Source organism: Dromiciops gliroides, chromosome 1, assembly GCF_019393635.1.
Source record: "Dromiciops gliroides isolate mDroGli1 chromosome 1, mDroGli1.pri, whole genome shotgun sequence".
NCBI classification, from domain to species: domain Eukaryota; kingdom Metazoa; phylum Chordata; class Mammalia; order Microbiotheria; family Microbiotheriidae; genus Dromiciops; species Dromiciops gliroides.
The window spans coordinates 668,173,179-668,198,461 of NC_057861.1; the positions used below are offsets into that span (position 1 = coordinate 668,173,179).

Here is a 25,283-nt window from a genome sequence, read left to right on the forward strand (position 1 = left end):
AACAGAGGATATTGCCTACCCCCTTCCCACTTCCATTCCATCCTCCCAACTGTAGAGAAAAGATGTAAAACAGTAGAAAGACCAAGGCAGCTTGTCAGTTTTAAGGAGTGAATATCAAGCAACTAGCTAAAGAGTTCTCAAGAGATCATTTAATTCAGGGCTTCTTAAATTTCTTCCACTCACCACCCCTTTTTGCCCAAGAAATTTTTATGTGACCCCGGGTTATAGAGTTATATAAAATAGGCATACATAACCTTTTATTGTAGCCAAATTTTTTGCAACCCCCCACATTCAGTTACACAACCCTATATGGGGTTGTGACCCACAGTTTAAGAAGCTTTGATTTAATCCACTCCTCCCTCCCCCTGCATATCTGCAGATGCATCTTATTCCAGATAGAGCATCACTGCCAGCCCATTCCCTACAGAAGGAGGAAGCGATTGATGTAAAGGAGACTATACCATGTATAGGAGAAAAAGCCTGGATTGAAATGCTGACCCTGCTACCTGCCACCTGATAGATCTTAGCAGAGGCATTTCACCATTCTAAGACTACTTCCCTCCTTATATAATGCAGATAATTCACCATCTAAAACACTCCTGAAGGTTTTGGGAAGATATGAGTGGAGCAGCCAGTTCCATTATGTCCCTAACCCTAACTAGCCATACTAGAGAATAAGGGAAACTTCCCGTTGGGTAAGACCCAGGACTCTCTCTTAGTTAAGTTGAGCTATCTCACTCCTAACGGGAAAGCTCCTTCACTCCGCATTGTCTGGTACGTGTCCCTTCTGTGATTTCTAAGGTCCCCTCTATCTCTCAGTACTAAAAGTAGTACGGTACAGCAAAAAGAAGACTGGATCTGGAAAGAACAATTAGCTCTGCTAATGGCTCCCTATGAAATGTGGGGGTAGTTCATTCTACCTGTCTGGGCTCAGTTTCAACTGTAAAATGAAAGAGCTGGACTAGATCAGGAGTTCTTAACCTCCAAACATTTAAAAAATGTACTCTGATAACTGTATTTCAATATAATTGGTTACCTTTGCAATATTTTATTTTATACATTTAAAAATATTATTCTGAGAGGGGGTCCTTATGCTTCACCAGTCTATCAAAGGGAATTGCAATAGCCTGTGAGGGATCTGCCTGCCTTAATTCTCTCCCTGCTCCAATCTATCTCCCATTCAACTACTAAAGTGATTTTCCTAAAGCACACATCTGATCATGTCACTCCTCTACTCAATAAACTTCAGTGGTTTCCTATCACCTCCATAATGAAAAACAATGTGCTCTGTTTGTTATTCAAAATCCACCACAACCTAGTTCCTCCAACCTTTCCAATCTTTTTACACCTTACTCTCCAACACTTTAGATCCTTTGACACTGGTCCCTCTCAACAGTTCCTTGAACAAGACACTGCATCTATCAGCTGGGAGCATTCTCTCTGGCTGTTCCCCATGCCTGGAACCCTCTCCCTCCTTCACTTGGGCTACTGGCTTCCTTTAAATCCCAACAAAAATCACACCGCTTACAGGAAACCTCTCCCAATCCCCTTTAATTCTGTGCTTTACTTTTGTTAATTCTCTCCTGTTTTCTATATATTTATTTCCAAATTTCCATTAGACTGTAAGCTCCTTGAGGTCAGGAACCGTCTTTTGCTTCTTTTTGTATCCCCAGCACCTGCTGCTGAGTAGGCACTTAATAAATGTTTACTGATCGGTTGAACATCACACAAAAATTAGATAGCTGGGTGGTAAAGTGCTGGAATTGGAGTAGGAAAGAAATGAGTTCAAATTCTGCCTCAGACCCTTAATAGCTGTGACCCTAAGCCTGTGACTTTCTTCCTAACTCCCTTTTCTTATTTGTAAACAGCACCTATCTCACAGGATTTCTGTTATGATCAAACGAGATAATACAAGTAAAGCGCTTTGCAAAATTTTAAAGTGCTATATAAATGCTAGCTCTTTTTTTTTTAAGTGAGGCAATTGGAGTTAAGTGACTTGCCCAGGGTCACACAGCTAGTAAGTGTTAAGTGTCTGAGGCTGAATTTGAACTCAGGTACTCCTGAATCCAGGGCCGGTGCTCTATCCACTGCACCACCTAGCTGCCCCTAAATGCTAGCTCTTAATAATAATTATAAATAGTTAAGAACTCTGGTCTCTTTTGGCCGTAGAGCTCCAAGTCTTTTAGGGAAAAAGGTTCTAAAATCTCCTTTTGTACAGAGAAAGAGAAATCCCTAAATAAGGGGATCGGGGGTGGGGGGCAGAGAAACCGGACACAACCAGACACCGAGAGAAGAAAGTGTGATAACTAGTGGAGGAGTGGACTGGAAGGATATGAAGTTTATTTAATTAAATGGGGGGGGGGGAGTTCAAAGGGCTTTTAGAGAAACAGATGATCAAGTAATAGGATCAGAGACTTAGAGCTAGGAGACACTGAGGTGAAGAGGCTCCCTAAACATCAAGTGACTCTTCCACAGGACACCCAGGTAGGGCAGGGGTCCAAACGCAAGACCCCTGGATCCCAAAGGCAAGGTTCTCTCCAATGCACCCTGCTGATGACAGGATTTCGAAATGGAAGGGCGCTGCCCAGTCCTTTCGACTCTCTGAGCCTTGGTTTCCCCAACTGTAAAAGGGGCGGGTCGGCCTCGAGTATCTCCAGGAGATGTCTCCGCTCTAGCTCTGCCAAGGGGAGGACGGCGGGGCCAAAGGCAGAGCCTCGAGAGGACCGGCGGCCCGCTGGAGGGCCCGACCCACCCGGCTCCCCGTACGGGGGATGGGGCGGCGAGAGGCGCCGCCTGTTGCGACCCGAATGGGCCTTCCGGGGCTCTTCGCGACGGGAGGGCGGGGAGGGGGGAGGGGGCGCGGCCTCGGCCTCTCACCTTTCTCACGGCCGGCTGGAAGTTGAAGTCGCCGGCCTCCTTCAGGTCCAGCCAGATCATGGGCATGCGGGGCACGGCCTCCATGGTGGGTCGGAGTTAGGGACCACTCCCCTCGAAGGCCGGGAGGCGGTGGGGTGGGGATAGGAGGAGGTACCACTCACCGACCTGGAGAGCCCACCCGCCTACCTCAGCCTCGAGCTGAGCCCAGGGGAGCTCAGGCGAGCTGAACCACTCCCCACCCCTCCACGCCACGCCGGAAGTCATGCGGAGGAGAGGAAAGAGCACTCGCTGTGCCTTCTGGGAGATGTAGTCCTTATCGGCTTCCGCTGATGCCCTCGCAGAGCGCATGATCCAGCCTGACCAGTTGGCTGAGCCCTGCCCCGCCGGTGACCGGTTTGTCCGAGAGAGGAGTGGCAGGCTGAATTGCCCAATCTGAAGTGACCTCTCTGGTCGTCTAGTCCAACCCTATGCAGGAAAAAGGCGCCCCCATGATCATATGCCAGACAAATGGTCATCCAGCATCTGTCACTGGAAGGGAGGACTCACCATCACTCTGAGCTGCTCATTCCATCTGGGGACAGCTCTATACCTTCCCAAGTTTTTTCTTATTATCAAGCCTAAAATGACCTCTTTGCCGCTTCCGCTGATTACTTTCAGTTCTGTCTTCTGGAGCTGAGCAGAACAAATCTAATCTGTCTCCCATAGGACAGCCCTTCAGATACCTGCATGGCTATCATGCCCATCTCTCGGCTCCAGGCTTTTTCTCTGGCTGTCCTCCATGCCTGGAATGCCCTCCCCTCCTTGACTCTGAATACTGACTTCCCTGGCTTTCTTTAAGTCTCAACGACAATCCACCCTCCTCTTCCCCAACCTCTCTCAATTCCAATGCCTTCCGTCTGTTCATTATTTGGTATTTATCCTGTATACAGTTTGCTTTGTATATATTTGTTTGCCTGTTGTTTCCCCAGTTAGATTGTAAATTCCTTGAGGGCAAAGATTAACTTTGGCCTTTTTTGTATCCGGATGCTTAATATAGTGCTAACATGAACTCGTAAGGTTCTTCACTCATCTGGTGGCCCTCCTCTGGATGCTCTTCAGATTGTCCAGTATTATCCAGATCTAGTATCTAGTATACAGAGACAATCCTTTTCTTCTTAAACTATGGGCACTGGGAACTGAATATAATTTGACAGATATGGTCTGAATAGGTGAGTACAGAGGGAGTCTTCCTCACCCTTATTCTTGAAAGTTATGCTCCTGTTAAGGCATTAATTGACATTAGTGTTTTTGGCTTTCACATAACACTGCTGGCTCACTGATTTTGTCATTCACTAAAATACCAAATCTTTTTCAGACAAAGTGCTACATAACTCATCTTGTACTTATGAAACTGGTTTTATTTTAACCCAAGAGTAAGAGTTTACATTTATCCGTATCGAATTTCTTTTTTTCCCCTTATCCTTGAGATTTTGGGGGGCATATATTGTCTTTAAAAAATAATAATAATAAACATTTTTATTTAAAGTTTTGAGTTTCAAATTTTATCCCTCCTTCCCTCCCTCTCCTCTCCCTTCCCTGAGGTAGTAAGCAGTCAGGTATAGGTTATACATGTACAATTCTGTAAAACATTATCATATTAGTTATTTTGTATAAGAAAACTTGAATAAAAGAAAAAAATGGAAGAAAGTAAAAATATCATATTTCATTCTGTGTGTTCATTCAATATCAGTTCTTTCTTTATAGGTGGATAGTATGCTTTAACATTTGTCCTTTGGGATTGTCTTGGATCATTGTATTTCTGAGAATTGTTAAGTCATTCACTGTTCTTCATCGAACAATATTGCTGTCTCTGGGCACAATGTTTGCTTGGTTCTGCTCACTTCACTATACATCAATTCATACAAGTCTTTCCAAGTCTGTCTGAAATCATCCTGCTTGTCATTTCTTGTATACAGCACAATAATATTCCATCACCATTATATAACACAGCTTGTTTAGCCATTCCCCAATTGATGGACATCCCTTTGATTTCTAATTCTTAGCTATAAATATTTTTGTACAAATAGGTCTTTTTTTTTCTTTTTGGGGATGTCTGGTATATAAACTTAGCAGTGGTATTGCTGGATCAAAGGGTATGCACAGTTCTATAGCTCTTTGGGCATAGTTCCAAATTACTCTCCAAAATGGTTGGATCTGTTCACAACTCCACCAACAGTTGATTAGTGTCCCAGTTTTCCCACATCCCCACCTTCATCCAATATTTTTTTGTTATATTTACCACTGTGATAGGTGTGAGGTGATACCTTAGAGTTGTTTGCATTTCTCTGATCAATAGTGATCTAGAGCATTTTTTCATATGATTATAAATAACTTTGATTTCTTTGTCTGAAAACTGCCTGTTCATATCCTTTGACCATTTATCAATTGGGGAATGACTTGTATTTTTTTATTTTTATTTTTTTTGCCGGGCAATGGGGGGGTTAAGTGACTTGCCCAGAGTCACACAGCTAGTAAGTGTCAAGTGTCTGAGGCTGGATTTGAACTCAGGTACTCCTGAATCCAGGGCCACCACTTTATCCACTGTGCCACCTAGCTGCCCCATGAATTGTATTTTTATAAATTTGACTCAGTTCTCTATATATTGGAGAAATGAAGCCTTTATCAGAAATAATTGTTCAAAAATTCTTTCCCAGTTTTCTGCTTCCCTTATAATTTTGGTTACATTAGTTTTGTCTATGCAAAAACTTTTTTTTAGGGGGGGGGGATGAGGATTAAGTGACTTGCCCAGGGTCACACAGCTAGTAAGTGTCAAGTGTCTGAGGCCGGATTTGAACTGAGGTAGTCCTGAATCCAGGGCCAGTGCTTTATCCACTGTGCCACCTAGCTGCCCCCACAAAACCTTTTTAATTTTATATTATCAGAATTATCTATTTTACATGTTATATTGCTTTCTATATCTTCTTTAGGCCTAAATTTTCCCCCTGTCCATAAATCTGACAGATAAACTATTCCATGCTGTCATCCTTTATGTATTAATCATATATCTATTTTGACATCATTTAAATATACAGTGTTAAGTGCTGGTCTATACCTAGTTTCTGCCATACTGTTTCCCAGTTTTCCCAGCAGTTTTAGTCAAAAAATGAGTTTTTGTTGCAAAATCTTGGATCTTTGGGTTTATCATAGATTAGTTTACTATAGTATAATTTGTACCTATTCTATTAGAGTGAACCACCTCTCTATTTCTTAGCCAGTACTAGATTGTTTTGATAAGTGCTGCTTTATAATACAGTTTGAGATCTGGTACTGCTAGACCATCTTCTTTTGTATTTTTTTTTCATTGGTTCCCTTCATATCCTTGAGCTTTTATTCTTGTTATTTTTTCTAGATCTATAAAATATTGTTGATAGTTTGATTGGTATAGTTAATTAACTTAGGTAGGATTGCCATTTTTATTATATTGGCTCAGCCTACCCGTGAGCAATTAATATTTTTCCAGTTATTTAGATCTGAATTTTATTTGTGTGAAAAGTATTTTATAGTTCTGGTTATACAGTTCCTGGGTTTGTCTTGGCAGGTAGATTCCTATGTATTTTATATCCTGGAACTTTGCTAAACTTTTAAATAATTTCATGTTTTTTAGTTGATTTCTCTAGGATTTTCTAAGTATAACATATCATCTGCAAAGAGTAATAGTTTTGTTTCCTCATTACCCACTCTAATACCTTTAATTTCTTTTTCTTCTCTTATTTCTATAGCTAACATTTCTAGTACAATATTAAATAGTAGAGGTGATAATGGGCATCCTTGTTTCACCCCTGATTGTAGTGGGAAGGCTTCTAGCTTATCCCTATTATAGATAATGCTTACTGATGGTTTTAGACAAATATCACTTGTCATTTTAAGGTAAACTCCATTTATTCCTATGCTCTCTGGTGTTTTTAATAGGAAGGGGTGCTGTATTTTGTCAAAGACCTTTTCTGTATCTATTGAGATAATGATATGATTTCTGTTGGTTTTGTTATCAATATGACCAATTATGCTGATAGTTTTCCTAATATTGAATCAGCCCTGCATTCCTGGTACAAATTCCACACGGTCATAGTGTATGATCCTTATGATATATTGCTGTAATCTTTTCACTAGTATTTTATTTAAAATGTTTACATAAAAAAAATAAAATGTTTACATCAATATCCATTAGGGACAGTGGTCTATAATTTTCTTTCTCTGTTTTGGCTCTTCCTGGTTTGGGTATCAAACTATACTTGTCTCATAAAAGGAATTTGGTATGACTCCTTCACTTATTTTCTCAAATAATTTATATAGTATGGAGATTAACTGTTCTTTAAATGTTTGGTAGAATTCACTTGTGAATCCATCTGGTCCTGGGGATTTTTTCTTAGGAAGTTCATTGATGGGGCAGCTAGGTGGCACAGTGGATAGAGCACCGGCCCTGGAGTCAGGAGTACCTGAGTTCAAATCCGGCCTCAAACACTTAACACTTACTAGCTGTGTGACCCTGGGCAAGTCACTTAACCCCAATTGCCTCACTTAAAAAAAAAAAAAAAGGAAGTTCATTGATGGCATGTTCAATTTCTTTTTTAAAAATTGGGTTATTTAAATATTTTATTTCTTCTGTTAATCTGGATAATTTATATTTTAGTAGATATTCATCTATTTCATTTAGATTGTCAAATTTATTGACATTTAATTGGGCAAAATAGTTCCTAATAATTGTCCTAATTTCTTCTTCATTGATGGTGGGTTCACCTCTTTCATTTTTGATACTAGTAATTTGGTTTTATTCTTTCCTTTTTTTGATAAAATTAACCAATGGTTTATCTATTTTATTGGTTTTTCATAAAACTGGCTTTTGGTTTTATTTATTAATTCAATGGTTTGCTTACTTTCAATTTTATTAATCTCTCCTTTGATTTTTCAGGATTTCCAATTTGGTGTTTAGTTGGGGATTTTTAATTTGTTCATTTTCTAGTTTTTTTAGTTGTATGCCCAATTTATTGATCTGCTTTCCTTATTGAATTTCACCTTACTCTAGCCTGCCAAGATCTTTTTGGTTCCTGGTTGTTATCCAGTATGTTAGCTTATCCATCTCAATTTAATGTTATCTTTGGGGCTGTGCTCAGCTACAGCTGCTGGCCAGAGAGGTAGCCATGCCCAGATGACTTCAAGAGCCTGTCAGCCAAAGGACAGCAATGATAGCTATAGTTCAAATACTCTATAATTTATAAAGCACTTTTGTTCATTGCTTCTTTTTCATCCTTATAGCTATCTTGTAATGTAGGAAGAACAGCTGTTGTTGCCTCCATTTTTATATAATTTAATATATTTCCCAGAACCATTGGATTAATTCCAACATCAGTGAATTGATGTGCCTATTTTTTCCCATATCTCTGCCAACAACAAATTTTTCTAGGATGGTCCATTTGATCAAGGTGAGTTGATATCTCTGAGAGTCATTTTAATTTGCATTTCTTTGATGATTATTCATTTCAATTTTTAAAAAAGACATTTGATGATTTGCATTTCTTCTTTGGAGACTTTTTGGTTCATAGCCTTTCACAACTTAAATGCTAAGGAATGACTCATAATCAATAGATTTATGCCAGTTTGTTAGAGATATGTGACTTTTATCAATGATGTTTTATACAATGATTTCTACCCAGTTTTTATCTATTTTTCTTAGTTCCTCTGCATTTGTTTTATTTATGCAAAACTTTAAATTTTATATAATCAAAGTATCATTTGTTTGATATCTGTTTAAAAAAAAAAGATAACTGTTACCTGTTCTCAACCAACTTTTTTTTCTTTTTTAAGTGAAGGCAATTGGGGTTAAGTGACTTGACCAGAGTCACACAGCTAGTAAGTGTTAAGTGTCTGAGGCTGCATTTGAACTCAGGTACTCCTGACTCCAGGGCTGGTGCTCTATCCACTGCGCTACCTAGCTGCCCCTCAACCAACTTTTATTATTGCAACTTCATATACATATATATTATTTTTTATAATTATAATTATTATTTTTTGATAAGTAGGTACTGGCTTAAATTTACTGTCTACCAAACTGTTCTCTAGTTTTTCTAGCAGTTCTTGTTGAATAAAGAATTCTTTAACCAGTAATTTGAGTTTTTAGATTTATCAAGGACTATATTGCTCATTATATGTGTTTCTATAGAAATATCACTTACCTAATCAATTCCATTGATCTGCTTTTCTATTTTTTCATCTAGCTCCAGATAATTTTGGTATTTTCTGCTTTACAATGTAATTTAAGATTTAGCAATACCAACCCACTCTTCATTTCTATTGTTCTCCCTTTTTATTTTTACCAAGATATTGTTGATCTTTTATTCCTTCATATTAATTTTGTTATTATTTTGACTACTTCTCTAAACTATCTCTTTGGTAATTTAATTCACAGAGCATTAATATGTAGATTAATTTGGGTGGTATTTTACCAATGCTCTTTTTTTTTTTTTGGTGAGGCAATTGGGGTCAAGTGACTTGCCCAGGGTCACACAGCTAGTAAGCGTTAAGTGTCCTAGACCGGATTTGAACTCAGGTCCTCCTGAATCCAGGGCTGGTGCTTTATCCACTGCGCTGCCTAGCTGCCCTAATTTGGGTGATATTAATATAGGTAATAGTTATTATAACTTACTGTCATGGTTTAACCATGATATTGTCATGATTTAGATTTAATTTCTTCATTTGTCTAGGACTTCCTTTATTTCTAAGAAAATTATTTTTTAATTGTAATTATATTACCCCTTTTGTCTGTCTTGGTAGGTATGTCTTTCAATGTTATTGCTATTTTTATTTCTATCTCTTCCAAGTTTTTGTTAATAATGTACAGAAATGCTGGTGATTTGGGGAATTGATTTGTATCCTGTAACTTTGCTTAAGCAATTAATTGATTCAATTTTTTTGTTGATTATTTTGAAGCAAACCATCGTAGCATATTAAAAGAGATAATTTTGACTCCTTTTTGGCCAGCCTTATTTGCTTAATTTCTTTTTTTCATGTCTAATTTCTTATTAGGTCCTGTCTAATTGCTATTGAATTAAAAATTAGCAAAGTATACTGGGTGGAAAACTGGCTTCAGAGCCAAGAAGACTTAGGTTTAAATCTTGAAGAGAAAGTACTGACTTATATTGGTAGTGGGAGTGTAGGAGTTCTCTCTACTGATTAAGTCATATTTCCAGTTCCTATCCCTTTTGCTATAACTATATTTTCTTGTAATATTTAAAATAATAATAGTGATAATAGACATCCTTGCTTTGCTTCTGACCTGACTGGGAATGCTTCCAACATTTTTCCATTACAGAGATTGTTATGTCTTGGTTTTAGATTAGTGATTTTGATCATATTAAGAAATGGTCTTTCATTCCTATACTTTTTAGTGTTTTAAAAAAATCATTTATTTATTTGTTTATTTAAAGTTTTGAGTTCCAAATTCTATCCCTCTCTCATTCCTTCCCTCCTTCCCCTCCCCCCTCCCCAAGGTTGCAAGCAATCAGTATGGGTTATGCATATGCAATTATGTAAAACATTACCATATTAGTCATTTTACATAAAAAGACTCTAGTAAAATAAAAAGAGAAAGTGCAAAATAGCATGCTTCAGTCTGTGTTCAATCAATATCAGTTCTTTCTCTGGAGGTGTATAGTATACTTCATCATTACTCCTTTGGGATTGTCTTGGATCATTGCATTGCTGAGAGTAGTTGTCATCTACAATTGCTCATAGAGCAATAATGCTATCACTGTGCACAATGTTCTTCTGTTTCTGCTCACTTCACTATACATCAGTTCATAGGAGTCTTTCCAAGTTTTTCTGAAATCGTCCTGCTTGTCATTATGATCATATACTACAGCTTGTTCAATCATTCCCCAATTGAAGGACATTCCTTCAATTTCCAATTCTTAGCCACCACAAAGAGTTGCTATAAATGTTTTTGTACAATTTTTTTTCCTTTTCTCCTTTTCACTGTAAAGAATTAATTGTTATTTGAGGTTTTTATGCCTCAGCATGCACTGGCCTGGGGCTCCGCAAACTGCAAGGTGCTCCACCCACTAGTTGTAGCCATTGCCAAGGCACTGGCACCTCACATCATCACCACTCACCAACGCCTACATGGGCCTGGCAAAATTATAATGATTGGAAGCCTAGTGAGGGCAGTCATATGACTGTCAGAGCGGCCAGCCAATTGGCTGGGGACTGTGTGGGGTTTTCTGGGAATGGGGAGGAGAATTCGCCATTCTAGCTGGAAGCTGGAAGGCGACAGGAGCGCTGCTGTGTATTCTCAGCTGATTCCTGGGTGGTGGTATTTTTTCAGGTTGTATAATTTCCCTTTCCCCATTTTATTTCCTTTCCCTTGATATTACTGATCCTGTTTGTGTTTTGGTTTTTTTTAAGTTCATTCTTGTTAAAATAAATCCTGTTCTGTTTTGAGGGAGGCTGCTGGTCTCCTTCTTTGCCCCAATATTGCAGTGAGCTGCTTAGCTAACACTCCCCAATCAAAAATTAAAAATTGGTCCCCACATCACATTACTATTGTTAACTGTTTCCCTCCATCCTATTCCCTTCCCCATGATATTTACTCTATTTTCTATCTTCTTTCACTTTATCCCTCCTCAAAAGGGATTTGCTTCTGACTGCCCCTCCCCCAATCTACCCTCCCTTCTTTTACTCCTCCCTCCTTATCCCCTTCCCCTCCTACTTTCCTGCAGGGTTAGATAGATTACTCCACCCAATTGAGTGTGTATGTTATTCCCTCCCTGAGCCAACTCTGATGAGATTAAGGTCTTTGAGCCAATTCTGGTGAGTATAAGACTCATTCACTGTCTAGTTTAGATAGATTACTACACCCAATTGTGTGTGTATGTTAATCTCTCCTTAAGCCTCCTTGAGATTAAGGTCTTTGAGCCTATTCTGATGAGTATAAGGTTCATTTACTGCCCTGCTCCTCCTCCTTCTCACTCCCCACTCCATAAACCCTTTCCTATTTCTTTTTCTTTCTTTCTTTCTTTTGTGGGGCAATAAGCATTAAGTGACTTGCCCAGGGTCACACAGCTGGTACTTGTCAAGAGTCTGAGGTCAGATTTGAACTCAGGTCCACCTGAATCCGGGGCTAATGCTTTATCCACTGCACCACCTAGCTTCCCCCTCTTGTTTCTTTCATGGGGGATTTCATCCCATTCTACCTCTCCCCTTCCCCCTCCCCCAGTGCATTCCTCTCACCCCTCAATTTTACCCTAAAGATGTCATCATGGGGCAATTAGGTGACAAAGTGGACAAAGCACCCATCCTGGACCCAGGAGGACCTGATCCCAAATCTGGCCTCAGAAACAAGACACTCACCCACTGTGTGACCCCAGGCATGTCACCCAACTCCAACCACCCCACAAAAAAAAAGATAAACAAAAAATATAAGTATTTGGAAGATAAAGTTCCCATGAGTTAGATGTATCATCTTCCTATGTAGGAATGTAAACAGTTTAATCTTTTAACATTGCTCTTAATTTCTTTTTCCTGTTTACCTTTTTATGCTCCTCTAGAGTCTTGTATTTGAAAGTTAAATTTTCTATTCAGTTCACGTCTTTTCATCACAAATACCTGAAAATCCTCTTTTTCATTGAAGTCCCGTTCCCTCCCCCCCTCCCCCCCCCGCCCCGAAAGATTATACTCAGTTTTGCTGGATAGGTGATTATTGGTTGTAATCTCAATTTCTTTGCCCTCTGGAATATCATATTCCATGCCCTCTGATCCTTTAATGTAGAAGCTGCTAGATCTTGTGCTATCTTGACTGTGGCTCCACAGTATTTGAATTATTTCTTTTTGGCAGCTTGCAATATTTTTTCTTCACCTAGGAGTTCTGGAATTTGGCTATAATATTCCTAGGAGTTCTAATTTTGGGATCTCTTTCAGGAGGTGGTTGGTGGATTCTTTCAATTTCTATTTTACTTTCTGCTTCTAGACTATCAGGGCAATTTCCCCTGACAATTTCCTGGAAGATGATGTCTAAGCTCTTTCCTTGATCATGGGTTTTCAGGTAGTCCAATAATTTTCAGATTATCTGTCCTGGATTTATTTTCCAGGTCAGCTGTTTTCCATGGAGATATTTCACATTGCCCTCTATTTTTTTTATTCATTTGGATTTGCTTTGTTGTGTCTTGTTTCTCATAAAGTCACTAGCTTCCATTTGTTCAATCCTAGTTCTTGGGCAATGATTTTCTTCAGAGAGCTTTGGTACCTCCTTTTCCATTTGGCCAATTTGACTTTTCAAACTGTTGACTTTTTTTTCATGACCCTCCTGCATCACTCTCATTTCTCTTTCCATTTTTTCCTCTACCTCTCTTACTTTGTCTTCAAATTCCTTTTTGAGTGCCTCTATGGCCTGAGAAGCTTTGGACATATGAGCCCTAACATTGATATCCTCTTCTGAGGGTACACCTTGATCTTCCTTGTCGCTAAAGAAATGTTCTGTGGTTCTCAGCTTTCTCTGTTTGGTCATCTTCCCTGTCTTTTACTTGACTTTTAACTGCCTCTTACAGTGGGCCCTACTTCCAAGCTACACTGTCCCAAGCTTTAGAGGGTCCCAGGTGTTTTGGTTTGAGGAAGGGCAGGTTTTTCTCTCACCTGGCCTATTCCCTGGTCCATAGATAACCCCAGGCTAACTTGCTAATTAACCAGACAGCAAAACTTTGTGTACTGTTGTAATGATTGGAATGATGCCACCTGCAGGAGACTTACTGTAGGAAAGCTCTGCCATGAGGAGAAGGCATCTGAGGGCAAGACATGCGGCTTTTCTTTGGCATCAGGAAGTGACGTTTGCTTGTGGGAGGAAGAGGGGGCGAGACTGGCTCTCTCACTCTCTTTTGCCAGGACTCTCATGGAGAGTGGAGCAGGAGCACTGTAGCTCCCCGAGATAGATAGCTGAATCTAGGCCTTTCTGTCTTCACCAAATTCTTATTCTCCTTAATAAATGCTTAAAAGTCTAACTCTAGCTAAAGCTTATAATTTATTAGCGACCACTCATTAGATATTTTAGACAGACTAGCTAGAATTTTAGCCCCTTACACTGTGGTTGTTGGCTCTGATGAGCCTGCTCCCCTCCCCCATCTGGGCCACTGCTACTCAGGCCTACTTCCTGGTTCCCAGCAGAGGTGAAACACCCAAATTCCGCCTCAGCACCAGCAGAGACCCCTGTAATCTCCCCCTTCCAACCGCTCAGCCCTCTCCCCAGACCATGAGCTTAGTTCCAGATGACTCTGGTGCTGCAGCTGATTCAGGGGCTCCGGGGATCTCTTTTCCTGGCTTGGCCTGTCTGGGGCTGGATCTGTTTCAGCATGACCGTGGGGTTGGCTCCACTCCTGCCCTGTCACAGCAGCCTCTTCCTCCTGACCTTCTCAGCCGTCTTTGGCTATAAAATGATCTCAGCCTATGCTTTTGTGAGTTTTGCTGCTCCAGCAATTGTCCTATGGTATTATTTGGAGGTTTTTTGGAGTGATCATGTCATGAGTTCTGAGAGCTTACTGCCTTTACTCCACCATCTTCCTATTTAGTGCGTTTTTTTAAAAATATAAATGAGTGTTGTAATTTTTTTGAGGGGGGCAGGCAATGAGGGTTAAGTGACTTGCCCAAGGTCACACAGCTAGTAAGTGGCAAGTGTCTGAGGCCGGATTTGAACTCAGGTCCTCCTGAATTCAGGGCCAGTGCTATATCCACTGGGCTACCTAAGCTGCCCCCAAGTGCTGTATTTTAAACAAAGCCTTTTTTCAGTGTTTATTGACATAATAACATGATTTTCTTATTTTGTTATAAATATTATTTGTTATAGTACTTATTTTCATACTGTTGACCCGTCATTCATTGTCTTACTTGTGTAACAGTCTCAAACTGGTTTCTTTGCAAAGGAGACTAAGTCACTAAAGATTTGTAATTGTATTTGTAATGTTTTCCCAGCCCAAGAAGAGATGGAATTATTATGCAGTGTGATTTTGTAGAAGGTAAAGCTTATGCTGTCCTAGGAAGTTTTTTAAAGAGTGTTTTGAAGAAGACAGAGGGAGATGGCAGCAGCAGCAAGCACTAGCAGCAGATGCATAGAAGCAATCACAACTCTAAGTATTAAAGTGGCAGGAGTGGGGCAGCTAGGTGGTGCAGTGGATAGAGCACCGGCCCTGGATTCAGGAGGACCTGAGTTCAAATCCGGCCTCAGACACTTAACACTTACTAGCTGTGTGACCCTGGGCAAGTCACTTAACCCCAATTGCCTCACTTAAAAATAAATAAATAAATAAATAAAGTGGCAGAAGCCCTTCCCCCTATATTTTTTTCCTCCCCCTATATTTCAGATAGAGTTTTTGAACTATGCCTACATTGTGCTGCTGCTAGAGCAATGGTTAATTTACTCCTTTCTCTGAAGAGAGAATTCATTTAGGACAACCCATTTATTTTATTATTAACTATATATAGTCATCATTGTTCTGTCAAGCATTTCTCTGCTCTTCTAAATTTGTTTACTAGTAGTTTTATTTTTATGATTTTTTTAGATGAAAGTAAGCCAATTAAAAATACATCATAAAATTAGGGCCTTTGCTGTAGAGATCATGAATAGGAGGGAAAGCCAGTGGATAAGCTGACTACTGTAAGGGGCTAAAATTCTAGCTAGTCTGTCTAAAATATCTAATGAGTGGTCACAAATAAATTATAAGCATTAGCAAGAGTTTAGACTTTTAAGCATTTATTAAGGAGAATAAGAATTTGGTGAAGACAGAAAGGCCTAGATTCAGCTATCTATCTCGGGGAGCTACAGTTCTGCTCCGCTCTCCATGAGAGTCCTGGCAAAAGAGAGTGAGAGAGCCTGCCTTGTCCCTCTCTCCCTCCCACAAACAAACATCACTTCCTGATGCCAAAGAAAAGCTGCATGTCTTGCCCTCAGACGCCTTCTCCTCATGGCAAAGCTTTCCTACAGTAAGTCTCCTGCAGGTGGCATCATTCCAGTCATTGCACTACACATAATTTAGCTGACTGGGTTACCTCATTTCTAGCCTAGTGATCTTTGGATAGCTTGGGAAGTGATGGGATTTATGAATTCTATTAATAATCTGTATTTTCAAACTTTCTATATTTATAGAAATAAGAAGTTATGTAGAACTGGGGTCTTTGCCATAGGCTAACAACCTCATGAGCTAATATTCTTATGAATTAATCTTGTTATCTTCCAGCAGACAGGTCACTCTGCATAAGGGACCATTTATTTTTCTCTTGTCCCTACAAAAGAGTTTTGGGATGGGGTAAAGACTTCATAGGAAGGTCATATGGTGAATCAGCCTCATTTATAGGTGTTTTGGGGGAAAATAATTTCTACCCAAGGCAGTGGGAGAAAGTCCTTCTCAGCCAAACTATCAGTATCTATTAGATTATAACTGATTTTAAGGAATAATTTGTTGATGCATTATTGTATTCTTTTGATTGGCATTTTATTTAATATTCTAAATATCAATATATGTTCATGATAATGGTGTCTAGTTCTTTTTTTTTTTTTTCTGTTTTATTCCTCCCTGGTTTGGAAAGCAGAATCATGTTTGTCTAAAAGAAAGAGTTTGGTATCTTAAAAATATTTTTGTCTTTTTATGTGCTTAATAAATTCATTTGCAAATTTGTCTGCATCTGGAGGGTTGTTTTTTGTTTGTTTGTTTGTTTTTACCATAAGAGTTCATTTATGACTTGCTTAATTTTGCTTCCTGAGATTGTTATTATTAACTTATCTATTTCCTATTTTATTCTTTTTGGTAGGATTTTTTTGGGAGTCATCTATTTCTTTTAAAAGTTCAGTTTTATTGCCTCAAAATCAACTACAGTAAATTTCTTACAATTTTATTCATTTCTCTTTTTTCTTTTTTTATTTATTTCTCTTACAAGCAGCTAGGTGGTACAGTGTATTGAGGACATTGGCCTTGGAGTCAAGAAGACTTGAGTTCAAGTGTGACCTCAGACAGACCACTTACTGCCTGTGTGATCCTGAGCAAGTCACTTAACCTCTGTCTATCTCAGTTTCCTCAACTGTAAAATAGAGATAAAAATAATAGTACCTACCTTCCAGGGTTGTTGTGATGGTCAAATGAGATATTTGTAAAGTGCTTAGCATAGTACCTGACATATAGTAGGCACTTCCTTTTCTTTTACTTTGTGAGATTTAAAATTGGATACTAGAGCCTTAATTTCCCCTCTTTAACCTTTCCCTTAATTTATCTCCCAGACTAGTAAATGGAAGAAGCTTCTGGTCTCTAGTTAGAGTTTTTATTGCGTGGTAGTTACAAGGTGATGTTGATTAGAGGGATAGGAAAATAGAAATACAAAACAAATAGTCTTAAGTCTAAGCTTAGTCTATATTCCGTATAAAACTCACCAAAAGCCCATGGCCACCTTTGGTGGGGAGAGCCGCGTCAGGCACATGCTGCTAATGGCGAACGGGGCTGCGTCCAACTCCAGTCAGCATCTGTCTGTGTGTCGCAGTCATCGGACCAGGAGAGCAGGAAAGAGATCCCACTTCTGTTCTCTCCTTGCCTTTTAAGCTCACACCCCGGAAGTGGAGTGCTTAGCAGCCGGACTGAGGTGCGTAGCCCATGCACGGCCGTCGGTCTCCTCCCCGAAAGGGTGGTCCTTTAAAAAACTGGCTTCTTGGAGCCGGAGACGAGACCCTGAGGCTGAATTCCGGATCAGACAAGATGGCCGGGCTGCCCCGCAGGATTATTAAGGAAACCCAGCGTTTGCTGGCAGAACCAGTTCCTGGGATAAAAGCAGAACCAGATGAAAGCAACGCACGTTATTTTCATGTGGTCATTGCAGGCCCACAGGATTCCCCCTTTGAGGGAGGGACTTTTAAACTTGAACTATTTCTTCCAGAAGAATACCCAATGGCAGCTCCTAAAGTACGTTTCATGACCAAAATTTATCACCCTAATGTAGACAAGTTGGGAAGAATATGTTTAGATATTTTGAAAGATAAATGGTCTCCAGCATTGCAGATCTGTACAGTGCTGCTCTTAATCCAAGCTTTGTTAAGTGCTCCCAATCCAGATGATCCATTAGCAAATGATGTAGCTGAGCAGTGGAAGACCAATGAAGCCCAAGCCATAGAAACAGCCAGAGCATGGACTAGGCTATATGCCATGAATAATATTTAAATTCAATCTCAACATCAAGTGTGCATCACTTCTCCTGTTCTGCCAAGACCTCTTCCTTTTTTGTTTGCATTTAATGGACACAGTCTTAGAAACATTACAGAATAAAAACCCAGACCATCTTCAGTCCTTTGGTGATTAAATGCACATTAGCAAATCTCTGTCTTGTCCTGATTCACTGTTGTAACGCATGAGCAGAGGCTAGAAGTATCATCTGGATTGTTGTGAAATTGTTTAAAAGCAGTGGTCCAGCTCTGCTTTTATTCATTTCTCCCATCATGGTTTAAGTATCAGCACTGTGAATGAAAGTAGTTGTCGGTTAGCTGCAGGGGTATGTCTTTTTTTCCTTCAAGTTTTGTGGGCTCCTTTTCCCTTTTTATGGTGACGCTAATTGCATTGGTTAAAGCAGCTAACCAGTTGTACTTTAGAATATGCCCTCTAGCCAAGTCTAACTCCTTAGACGCTGTAGATGGACAAGCTTGGTTGTTTGAACAAAAATGGGAACATTAAACATCACAGCCCTCACTAATATCGTGATTCTGCTGTCAAGTGTAGAAACCTCCCTTTAAGAAAAGCTTGTGACCATTTTGTATGGCTTGTCTGGAAACTTCTGTAAATCTTATGTTTTAGTAAAATATTTTTTGTTATTCTAAAAAAAAAAAAAAACAACTGGCTTCTTTCCGTATTCACTAACCGACTGTTAAAAAACTTTTTACCACAACTTTAAACTTCATTTTATATTTACATTTTTTTCTTTTTCCTTTAAGAATCCTGTTAGCTTGGGGCAGCTAGGTGGCACAGTAGATAAAGCACTGGCCCTGGATTCAGGAGTACCTGAGTTCAAATCCAGCCTCAGACACTTGACAGTAGCTGTGTGACCCTGGGCAAGTCACTTAACCCCCACTGCCCCGCAAAAAAAATTTTTTAAATTAAAAAAAAAGAATCCCATTAGCTAATGTTTTATCAGTTTTATTGGTCATTTAAAAATGAACAAATTATCCCCATTCATTTTTTCTCTCAGTAGAACATTGTACACAGTAAAAACAACACTGTACCATGATCCACTATGATAGACTTTGCTCTTCTCAGCAATACAATGATCCAAGACAATTCCAAAAGACTCATGATGGAAAATGCTCTCCATATCCAGAAAAAAGAACTGTGAATTCTGAATGTAGATCAAAAAATACTATTTTCACTTTTGTTGTTCTTTGTTTCTTCTTTCTTGTGTTTTTCCCTTTTGTTCTGGTTCTTCTTTCACAACATGATTAATGTGGAAATATGTTTAACATTCTTGTACTGTATATCAGACTTCTTGCTGTCTTCAGGAGGGGGGAGAGAAGGGAGAGAGAGAGAAAAATTTAGAACTCAAAATCTTACAAAAATAAATGATGGGGGGCAGCTAGGTGGCGCAGTGGATAAAGCACTGGCCTTGGATTCAGGAGGACCTGAGTTCAAATCCAGCCTCAGACACTTGACACTTGACACTAGCTGTGTGACCCTGGGCAAGTCACTTAACCCTCATTGCCCTGAAAAAACAAAACAAAACAAAAAATAAATGATGGGGGGAAGCTAGGTGGCACAGTGGATAGAGCACCAGCCCTGGAGTCAGAAGTACCTGAGTTCAAATCTGGTCTCAGAACATTGACACTTACTAGCTGTGTGACCCTGGGCAGGCCACTTAACCCCAATTGCCTCACCAAAAAATTAAAAAAAAAAATGATGGAACACAGTATCAACAACATTATGTGTTGATCAACTGTGATAGTCTTGACTCTTCTCAGCAATACAATGGTCCAAGATAGTTCCAAAGGACTCATGATAGAAAATGCTCTTCAAATCCAGAAAAACACACACTATAGAATCTAGATGCAGATTGAACCATACTATTTCTATTTTTTTGTTGTTTTTCTTTTTTTTTTTCTTTTTTGCTCTGGTTCTTCTTTCACTATATGACTAATGCAGAAATATGTTTAATGTGATTGTACATATATAACCTATATCAGATTGCTTGCTGTCTTAGGGAGGGGAAAGGGAGGGGAGAGAGGGAGAAAAATTTGAAACTAAAAATCTTATAAAAACAAATGTTGAATACTATCTCTACATGTAGCTGGAAAATAAAATACTTTTATGAAAAAAATTAATGATGAAAACAATATTTACATGTAATTAGAAAAAAATAAAATATTATTAAGGAAAAAAGAATGACTTAGTTGCTCAAAGTTGTTATTAAGACAATACTGCTGTTAGTCCTTTGGGATTGTCTTGGATCATTGTATTACTGAGAATAGCTAAGTTATTCACAGTTCTTCATTGAACAGTATTGCAGTTATTGTGTACAATGCTCTCCTGGTTCTGTTCACTTCACTATACAGCAGTTCATGTAAGTCTTTCCAGGTTTTTTCTGAAATCATCTTGCTTATCATTGCTTATAGCACAATAATATTCCATTACAATCATATACAGCTTGCTTAGCCATTCTCCAATTGATGGGGATCCCTTTGATTTTCTTTTCTTAGCCACCACAAAAAGAGCTTCTATAAATATTTTTGTATAAATAGGTCCTTTTCTCTTCTTTTGGATGCTGTTGGGCTATAAACTCAGCAGTGGTATTTGCTGGTGCACAGTTTTATAGCCCTTTGGGCATAATTCCAAATTGTTCTCCAGAATGGTTGGTTGAGTTCACAACTCCACCAAAAGTGGATTAGCATCCCAGTTTTCCTGTACCCTCCAACATCCAACATTTTCCTTTGTTGTCATATTAGCCACTCTGATAGGTGTGAGGTGGTACCTCAGAGTTGTTTTAGTTTGCATTTCTCTGATGAATAGTGATTTAGGGCATTTTTTCATATGACTATAAATTGTTTTGATTTCTTCATTGGAAAACTGCCTCTTCATATCCTTTGACCATTTATCAATTGGGGAATGACTTGCATTCTTATAGATTTGACAAGCTTCTATGTATTTGATATATATGACCTTTATCTGAGGAACTTTCTATAAAAATTTTCCCCCAGTTTTCTGTTTTCCTTCTGATCTTGGTTACATTTGTTTTATTTGTACAAAACCTTTTAAATTTAATGTAATCAAAATTATCCATTTCGTATCTCACAATGCTCTCTATCTCGTTTGTTCATAAATTGTTCACCTATCCACAAGTCTGATAGTTAATGTTCCATGTTCTTCAAATTTTCATGTAATATATCCCTTTATATATAGGTCATGTATCCATTTTGGCCTTATATTGGTGAATGGTGTAAGATATTGGTCTATGCCTAATTTCTGCCAGACTGATTTCTAGCTTTCCCAACAATTTTTTACCAAATAATGAATTCTTATCCCCAAAACTTAAGTCTATACACTTGTCAAACACTAGGTTACTATATTCATTTGGTGCTGTAGATTGTATGTCTACTCTGTGCCACTTATCTACCTTTCTATTTCTTAGCCAGTACCAGGTAGTTTCGATAACTCTTGCCTTATAATATAGTTTTTTTGTTTTTGTTTTTGTTTTTTTAGTGAGGCAATTGGGGTTAAGTGACTTGCCCAGGGTCACACAGCTAGTAAGTGTTAAGTGTCTGAGGCCGGATTTGAACTCAGGTACTCCTGACTCCAGGGCCGGTGCTCTATTCACTGCGCCACCTAGCTGCCCCCCTAATATAGTTTTAAGATCTAGTACTACGAAACCTCCTTCTTTTACATTTTCCATTAGTTCCTTTGATATTCTTGACCTTTTATTCTTCCAAATGAATTTTGTTACTATTTTTTTCTATCTCAGTAAAATATTTTTTGGGAATTTAATTGGGATGGCATTGAATATATAGATTAATTTTGGTTAAATTGTCATTTTTGTTAAATTGGCTCTGCCTACCCATGAACAATTTATATTTATCCATTTATTTAAATCTGATTTTGTGTACAAAGTTTTTTATGGTTTTGTTCACGTAGATTCTGGCTTTGTTTTGGTAGGTATATTCCCAGGTATTTTATATTGTCTAGAGTTATTTTAAATGGGATATTTCTAGTTATCTCTTCCTTCAGGATTCTGTTGGTTATATATAGGAATGCTGATGATTTCTGTGGGTTTACTTTATTTCCTGCTACTTTACTGAAATTTTAATTATTTCAATCAACCTTTTAGTTGAGTCTTTAGGATTTTCCAAGTATATATGTGTTTGTGTGTATGTATATCATATCATCTACAAAAAGAGATAGTTTTATTATCTCATTCCCTAGTCTGATTTCTTCTCTTTCTTTTTCTTCTCTCATTGCTGTTGCTAGAATTTCTAGTACAATATCGAATAATATTAGTGACAATGGGCATCCTTGTTTCATACCTGATCTTACTGGGAAGGCTTCCAGCTTATCCCTATTACCAGTAATGTTCACTGATAATTGTAGGTAAATGCTTCTTATTAATTTAAGGAAAAGTCCATTTATGCCTACACTTTCAAGTGTTTTTGATAGAAATGAGCATTGTGCTTTATCAAATGATTTTTCTGCATCTATTGATATTATATAATTTTTGTTACTTTTATTATTGATATCATCAATTATGTTAATAGTTTTCCTTATGTTAAACCATCCCTGCATTCCTGGTATGAATTTCACTTGGTTATAATGTATAATCTTTGTGATATATTGTGGTAATCTTTTAGCTAGTATCTTATTTAGAATTTTGCATTTATTAATGAAATTGGTCTATACTTTTCTTTCTCTGTTATTACTATTCCTGGTTCAGGTAACAGTATCATATTTGTTCCAAAAAGGAGCTTGGTAGGATCTCTTCTTCACCTATCATTCCAAATAATTTATTTAATATTGGAATTAGTTGGTCTTTAAATGTTTGATAGAATTCACTTGTATACCTGTCTGGTCCTAAGCTCCTTTGTGGCCTCTTCAATTTCTTTTTCTAAAATAGATCTATTTAGATATTTCTTCTTCTGCTAATGGAAGCAATTTGTTTTTTTGTAAACATTCTTCCATTTCACTTAAATTGTTAAATTTATTGGCATATAATTAGGCAAAATAACTGTTGTAATTGCTTTGATTTCATCTTCTTTAGTGGCATATTCCCTCTTTTCATTTTTGGTTTTCTTTTCTCTTTTTAAAAATCACATTAACCAATGATTTATGTATTTTATTGATTTTTCATAATACCAACTCCCAGTTACATTTCTTACACTCAATTTTATTAATTTCACATTTAATTTTTAGGATTTCCAATTTAGTGTCTAATTGGGGATTTTAATTTATTCTTTTTCTAGTTTTTTTAATTGCATACTCAATTAATTGGTCTGCTCTTTCTCTTTTTTTTACTGATATAAGCACTTGGGAATATAAATTTTCCTCTGATTACTGCTGGGTGTTTATGAACAAAAAAGAAAATACGATCGTTTGAGTGAGTCTCTGAGATCAATCCAGTGTGTATGACTTGGGTTTTATAGGGTCCTGGGATCTAGGTTACATTAAGTTTTATTGATACCTCTTGATTTAACAGTGTAATCGTGTGTGTGTGTGTGTGTGTGTGTGTGTGTGTGTGAAACAAAGTACAGTAGTTAAATAAAACCACCTGATATGGAGAAACCTCAGAGGCTTTTCCAGTAAGACCAGGGATAAAGCAAATGTGTCCATTGTCACCACTCTTATTTGATATAACCCTAACTATTACAATGAGACAACAAAAAGAAATTAAAGAAATATGCATAGGCAAAAAACTTCATTTTCACTATTTGCAGATATTTTGATGGTTTACCTAGAGAACCCTAGAGATTTGACAAAAATTAGTCAAACCAATTAATAAGCTACAATATATAAAATAATAATACCTCAAAAGTTAACAGCCTTTCAGGATATTACCAAAATACTCAGCAGGAAGAGATAGAAAAAAGTAATTCCATTGAAAGTAACTACAGGGGGCAGCTAGGTGGCCCTGGATTCAGGAGTACCTGAGTTCAAATCCGGCCTCAGACACTTGACACTTACTAGCTGTGTGACCCTGGGCAAGTCACTTAACCCCCATTGCCCCGCAAAAAAAAAAAAAAAAAAAAAAAGATGTCTGAATGATGTGAAATTGCTGGGGGCAGGGCCTTAGGGAATGGACTCTATTTTTTCCAGTGAAGAATTAGGTAAGATTCTCAATAGAGAAAGTAAAGGTAGTAGTGCCATAGGAGGACAAGAAGAAACAGGAAAGAGGAAGAAAAGCCTGCATCCAAATCCTGCCCGATGCTTATTAGATATGTGTGTGACAATGGTTAGGTTATGTAACCCCTCTGAACCTGTTTTCTCATAGATAAAATGCACATAATTCTATAACTCCACTAGATGTCACTGTGGAGCACAAGGGGGACTAACTTTTACCTCCCAATCAAATTAGGGAATGCAACTGAAATCCTCATAGACTACATGGACTTATAGACTAATGGGTCATCTTGGAGGTGGGACTTTTTCCTGTAGTCCCTCTAGTGCTTCTCATCCCTTTTGGTTAAAGGAGTAGATTTTTAACTGGGATGCACACCTTCAGCAGCATCATCCTCCAATCAGCTCATTCTTTTTTTTTGGTGAGGCAATTGGGCTTAAGTGACTTGCTCAGGGTCACACAGCTAGTAAGTATCAAGTGTCTGAGTACAGATTTGAACTCAGGTCCTCCTGAATCCAGGGCCGGTGCTCTATCCACTGTACCACCTAGCTGCCCCCAATCAGCTCATTCTTTAAAAGGAAATCCAAATGAGGGCCTAGTTCAAGTTTTAAAGAGAGTTATAGGATTATTCCTAAAATTGAATTGGAGCTTATTATCCCCCAGTGAAGTCTTATAACCTCCCATGCCAGGACTACAGGATCCTAGTGTAGTCTATCAAATGCAAAACCCCTCAGGACCATCACCTTCAAACATTGTCTGATTTTAGGTAATAACATGTTCACAATGGGGACAAACTCATTTATGAAAACAGAATCAAGTTTACAAACTCCCTTTAGTAGGGGAGGGATAGGAAAATAGGATACAGACTGTTTTGTTATGTTTTCAGGGGAAGAGAGATGAGGTGCCCTTCAGTCACTTGGATTTGCAGCCAAGGGTGAGAGAGACATCTAGAGCTCAGGCCCTTCTTGAAATTAGATCGCTCCAGTTCCATCTCCTTCCATGGGACTAGACTGCTGGCCATGCCTGGGGGGGAGTCTGATCACTCCCCATCCTATTAAATAGTC

General features: G+C 38.4%; 2 protein-coding genes across 2 annotated transcripts in view; one reads left to right on the forward strand and one right to left on the reverse strand.

Annotated features, from left to right (window-relative positions):
• Positions 1–3,121, reverse strand: part of PTPN23 (protein tyrosine phosphatase non-receptor type 23) — a 40,945-nt gene extending 37,824 nt beyond the window's left edge. Inside the window, exon 1 of the mRNA XM_043977040.1 lies at positions 2,878–3,121. Within this exon, the coding sequence (XP_043832975.1) occupies positions 2,878–2,961 (84 nt within the window). The 5' untranslated portion in view covers positions 2,962–3,121. The remainder of the gene's footprint in view (positions 1–2,877) is intronic.
• A 14,464-nt stretch (positions 3,122–17,585) lies between these two features.
• Positions 17,586–18,264, forward strand: LOC122734488 (ubiquitin-conjugating enzyme E2 N). The gene has a single exon (XM_043975356.1). It carries the CDS (start codon positions 17,625–17,627, stop codon positions 18,081–18,083), a length of 459 nt encoding a protein of 152 aa, XP_043831291.1. The 5' UTR covers positions 17,586–17,624; the 3' UTR covers positions 18,084–18,264.
• Positions 18,265–25,283: the final 7,019 nt, after the last annotated feature.

Excerpts from the sequence above, each read along its gene's own strand:
- LOC122734488 (XM_043975356.1), top strand. The coding sequence starts at position 17,625 with ATGGCCGGGCTGCCCCGCAGGATTATTAAGGAAACCCAGCGTTTGCTG.